The sequence below is a fragment of the Aptenodytes forsteri genome, unplaced genomic scaffold (genome assembly GCF_000699145.1).
Source record: "Aptenodytes forsteri isolate BGI_AS27 unplaced genomic scaffold, ASM69914v1 Scaffold209, whole genome shotgun sequence".
Lineage (NCBI taxonomy): Eukaryota > Metazoa > Chordata > Aves > Sphenisciformes > Spheniscidae > Aptenodytes > Aptenodytes forsteri.
This window is the reverse complement of record NW_008795034.1, coordinates 4,269,433-4,274,630: the sequence shown is the minus strand read 5'-3', so window position 1 is coordinate 4,274,630 and position 5,198 is coordinate 4,269,433. Positions and strand designations below refer to the sequence as shown.

The following is a 5,198-nucleotide window of genomic DNA, read 5'->3' as shown; positions in this document are numbered from 1 at the left end:
GCAGAGAGCAGAGAGCACCCGCATCCCTCCAGCGAGCGAAGCATCACACTCTCTGCCCTCCAGCCAAATCCTGGCGTGGCCCTGCCTGCTGCCCCGCATCACCTGTCCCACCACATCCCCGTCTCCCCTCCTCCCTGCAAAACCCCCAAAACATCCCCATTTTGGAGCAGCCCAAGCCTCCCAATGCCACTATTAACCCCGTTTCAGGGCTCTGTCAACTGGAAGCTGTTGACACTGGAAGACCTTTCGTGGCCGAGACAAACAGCCATCCATGGGTCTCCTGGCACAGCACGGTGGTTATGGGTGGAAGCAGCCCCATCAACTGAGAGCCACTGATCACCACCCACCAAGGCGCATGTGCTTCCTTAAAAAACCCATTTAAAGCTGCTTTTCCCGCTGGGTTTCTTCCTCCCAGCTCTTCCTCCCGCTCCCTTATCGGCTGGACACAACCACGCTCCGGCGTTTCGGAAATATTGAGGCAGAGAGAGCCCTGGCTCACAGCACCTTACATCACGTTACACAACACTGCCGGCTTGGCCGCTAAGGATCATCTCAAATCCCAGACTTTAACGAGCGCTTCCTCCCAGGGCTCGTAAAACCTCTCCCCGAGCGCAGCGGGAGGGGGGCTGGCACCTCTCCACCGCTCAGCCATTTATTCCAGCTGCAGACGCGAGGGCTCTTGGATGCGTTGTGCAACATCTGCCGTCCGGCCAGACCTGCCCCGCTCCCCATTCACACCCATTTTTGGGGGGCTGAACTGGGGCGTACTAAGCACGGGGACTCACAGACCCTCCCAAATGTTTCCCTCAGACTTTGCAGCTGCTTGAGGGAGCCGGAGCACCTTAAAGGGAGCAAAGAGCTCCTCTTCCCCCCTGGAAAAGGTGGGGAGGGTTTGCAAACATTAGCTCAACCTGCAGATGAAAAATCTGTTGCCAGCATCTAGAGACAGCGTCGAGCCCTGGTGCCATGGGGGTAGTGCCATCCGCTCAAGGGTAGATAGTGCGATAGCATCCCAAGAGACTCGCACGGTGCAGGATAGACGTACGACCTGGCAGCTGCCGTTAGCCAGCTATTAAACATGCACTGATCACCCAAGCACTGCAAGTCTCCCCCGTGCCAAAAGCCAAGGGAAAGAGAGGAAAACGGGAGGCAACGCTCCCCGAGCAAAGCAGGAGCGGGCAGGTGGTGCAGCACCTGACGGAGCTCCCTGGGCAATGCCCTGCCCGCGCTTTTTGGGCAAGGCAGAAAGCTGGTGCTGCAGCCGAATTTAATCCCTGTGCCGCTGCCTGCACGAGGACTCACCTTGATTGCCTTGTTACAAAAGAGCAAAAATCAGCTGGGTTTAAACAGCTTGCCAACTTGCAACCATCATTCCCCTCTTGTCTTATAGTAGCAGGTTTTCTGCTCCCTCCTGCCAAATTTCTTGCATTTGCACATGCAAACAGAAGCCAGTCCCTCCTGCCTGCACTGTCCCTGCCATCCCCAGGATGTCACCTGGATGTCCGCTGCACATTCAAAGCTATTGCTCCTGGTGCACTTTCCTATCAGGCAGCCTGACGGCATCCTCGCCACTTGCTATAACCTCCTAAACCCATTAAAATTAAATTTGCTAATTAATTTGCTAATAATTTGCAAACTCCTCCAGAGGAGAGCTCAGCTCTTTCCCTCCCAGGCGTGATGCTGATTGTGCCATTAAAAAGTAATATTCGGCCACTGATGGACAGGCAGCAAGCACTTAATTTGGGGAAAGATGGCAGAATTTAATTAATTAATAATTAATTAATTTAATTAAAGGCCAGATCAGCAGCTGGAGTGCATTGCTGGAGCTGGCTTGGGAGCACCGCCAGCTCACCCAGCTGAGGATCTGGCCAGCACTCCTCCGCTTGATCCTCACTGCCTTATTTTTACATTCATCTTCCAGCTGAAGCCCAACTGGAAGACATAAATAACAGCGAGCTGGCTGGGCACGGGAGGGATTGCAGCATGTTTCCACTAGCAGGGCCACGAGGAGGAAAGGAGAGGATTAGTTTTGCGGCTCTGGGGGTTTACGGCATCGTTTAACGAACAAACAAAATGGCATAATTGAAATGCATCCTCTTTAGCTCTGGTGGGGCAGGCAGGAGAACCCCCCAGGCATCCTTCGCTGAATGCAAAACCCCGACAGAAGGGCTGGGGGGGACAATCTGACCGGGGAGGCAAAAGCACCCTGCAGCCGGTCCCCTCTGCCTCTCGCCCTCCCCGAATAACAAACCCCAGTTACCAAGGAAGCCTGCCCACGCAGGGAGGACCAGCGCCGCTGCCTGCAGCGTTGAAACCCCCCTGCACTGGCCGGGCGGCATTCGCCTGGCACCGCCGGAGCGGCACCCAGCACCGGCCCTTCACCCACGCCTTGTCCGGGGGATGCATGTGGGACAGCCGCTTCCAGAGAGAATCTGGCGGAAAATTAAAAGTTCTTCCAGTTCTTCCAGAAAACGGGGAAACCCTCCCGAGACACAAAACCTGCGCCAGAAATACACACTATTTTTTTTCTTTTCTGCTGTTCTCTACTACTCTACGCTCAGGGCGAAGCCTCGGCAGGCTGATGAGCCCCAACCTTGGCCCAAATCATTTCACCTCTCTGGATTTGAGAAGAGAAACTAAGATCTCAACTGTACAACAACAAGGTGACTCGGTGGCTGTGCCTCCAGAGGAGACGTGCCGGGATGTTGAGGCAGAGCCCTCCCACCACCAGGACCATGGGGTGCCCGTCACCGAAGCCCCCCTGGCCAGCACCACCTCCCCATCCCACCCCATGCCCTTGGGTGATGGCACCCTACCTGCCACCTCCACGATGTCCCCGGGGACAATGTCCCGGGCGCGGATCCGCTGCACCCCGCTGCGGTCGGCACGGATCACCTTCCCCATCTCGGGCTCATACTCCTTCAAGGCTTCGATGGCACTCTCGGCGTTTCTCTCCTGCAAGCAGAGGAGGAGCAGAGCTGCTGGCGGTGGGGTTGCTGGTGCTGGCAGGCTCCCTCCCCACCCTCTGCCAAGACAGGAGCACCCAAACCCCAGCCCTGGCTTTGGCATCCATTTGCACCATGGATGGGGCAAGTGCCACGTCCTCTTCAGCAGCTCTGAAATGGTCCCCGCTGGCTTAAATCACACCAGGTCCTGGGCACTGCATGGATCTTTGGGCTTGATTTTCTCATTCTTGGTTTGGGAAGCAGCATATCCCACCCAGATGTATTTTTCCCCACCCAGCAACCCTACCTCATATCAAGCTGCAGATAAATAAATGGCCTTAAAGCGAATATGTACAAGAGGAGGAGCATCGCTGGCTGAGGCGTTTACTCATCCCCCAGGAGGGATACAGCAAGGCGAGGGGCAGCAGTCACCATGGCTTTCTGGTAGACAGGGCAAAAAGCTTCCCTTGGAAAATGCATTTAGCCACGGCCAGGAGACAAGCAGCGTTTGCCTGGATGGCAAGTAAGTGCAAGATCCTAAACTCCAAACTGCAAAAGTTGCCAAAGAAAGATTGAAGGAACAAGCCAAGAGGCAGCCAATGACTGAGCATCTGCACTGGGGCACGGGGCAGCACGGCCCACGTGAAAATTGAACTTTTGAGAAACGAGTTTCTAACAGCAAGAAGCAACCAGACCTTCAAATGAAGCGTCTCAGCCATGTGGAGCAGAGACCTGCGGGGCAGGCGGGCTGGGGCTGCGACTTACCTGCCACACACCCACCACGGCATTGGCAATCAGGATCATAATAATGACGATGGGCTCCACGAACGCCGTCGTGGTCTCCTCTCCTTCTTCAAACCAGGCCAGGATCTGGTAGGCAAGAGAAGAGAAGGACCACAATGCGGTTGAAACAACAAGCGCCACCATTTTCAGAAGAAGGACAACACAAGAGCCAACCAACGTGTGGTGTTTGCTGGAGAGAAGACAACCCAGAGTGGTGGCCAGCCCACCACAGCTTGGTTTAAAGCGTGAACTTGCCATATCCCACTGCCGGTGCTTAACTCAGGTGCCTCCACTCTTCTTCTGGGAATAACCTAATGCATCAAATGAGCAGGGCTGGAGCAAACGGCCACGCAAAGTCTGGATGAGTATTTGCACCAGGAAACCATCTATTTTTGTTTAGTGCACCCAGGGGGAGACCATGGTCATGAGCAGATGAGCGGGGAGACCAGGCAGCACTGCCCGCTTCTCAAACAGACACTGCCAGCAACAGCTGGGCAGCCACTGCGGTCGCCGTCTGCAGCACGGTCAGCCTCCGAGAAGGCCCTCCTGGGCAGAAGTTAAGCTATGCAATACGAGTAATTGATGCAGTAAGAGCAGCTCTGCAGAGCAGGAACTAACCTCGTGGCTTCTTACCACCCTGAGCCCCCTCTCCATCCCACAAAGACCTCATACCATGATACAAACGAAGCACACACTCACACACACGTGCACGCAAATATTTTCACTCCATTTAACTGCTTGTTGACCTGCGCTGTGTCAACATAGCAACACCTCGCTGCTCTGTGGCAGAGGCACCGGCACAAAGAACCTCTGACACAGGGGTTCACGCGTGCTTTACCGATTAGCAGAGCCACTGCGGCAGATTCAGCCATCAAGCAGATTGCAACAGCTCTGCAAATTCACCAGCAAGTGGGTCACTGCATCTTGTTTCAGGAAGGTATTGAACCTTGCAAGGGACCAGCCTCCCTCCTTATCTGCCCACGAGTCATATCCGAGAGGAGGGGACACGAGACTTGGCTTTGCCATCCCACTGCCAAACACCCTGAGTCTACTCAAAAAATAAGTATTTCTCAAGTAGCTAAGTGGGAAACATCTCCTCATGCAGAGTTGCTCCCAAGGTAAACTGTGGGCAAAAGTAAGCTAAAAGCTCAGTACTTGGGCACCACAAATAAGGCTCAAATCAGCAATCAGGGACCAAGGTGCCGCTGACGATGAGCACTTCCAAGGCACCACGGAGTGCAAGTACAAAGGGGTTCATATTGCAATTATTCAGTGCCACCCATAAAGGAAGCTGTGCTAACCACATGGACGTTGAGTTTAGCTGATCCCACATCACCTCTCAGCATTGTTAAGCGTGGAGGAGGTCAGCAGCGCTCACGGGTGCCAGCTCACCGAGCCTGGTGATGCACCCGCTGCCGGCTGACTTTGCCTACATGCCCTGGGGAGGAGAACCTGCTCTGTGCTCGCAGG

At 54.8% G+C, this 5,198-nt stretch overlaps 1 protein-coding gene across 1 annotated transcript in view; it reads right to left on the bottom strand.

The window, feature by feature from the left end:
- Positions 1–3,257, bottom strand: part of ATP2A3 (ATPase sarcoplasmic/endoplasmic reticulum Ca2+ transporting 3) — a 33,664-nt gene extending 30,407 nt beyond the window's left edge. The window contains exons 1-2 of the mRNA XM_019471300.1: positions 3,253–3,257; positions 2,817–3,025 (exon numbers count right to left, since the gene is read on the bottom strand). Of these exons, the coding sequence (XP_019326845.1) occupies positions 2,817–3,025; positions 3,253–3,257 (214 nt within the window). The remainder of the gene's footprint in view (positions 1–2,816; positions 3,026–3,252) is intronic.
- Positions 3,258–5,198: the final 1,941 nt, after the last annotated feature.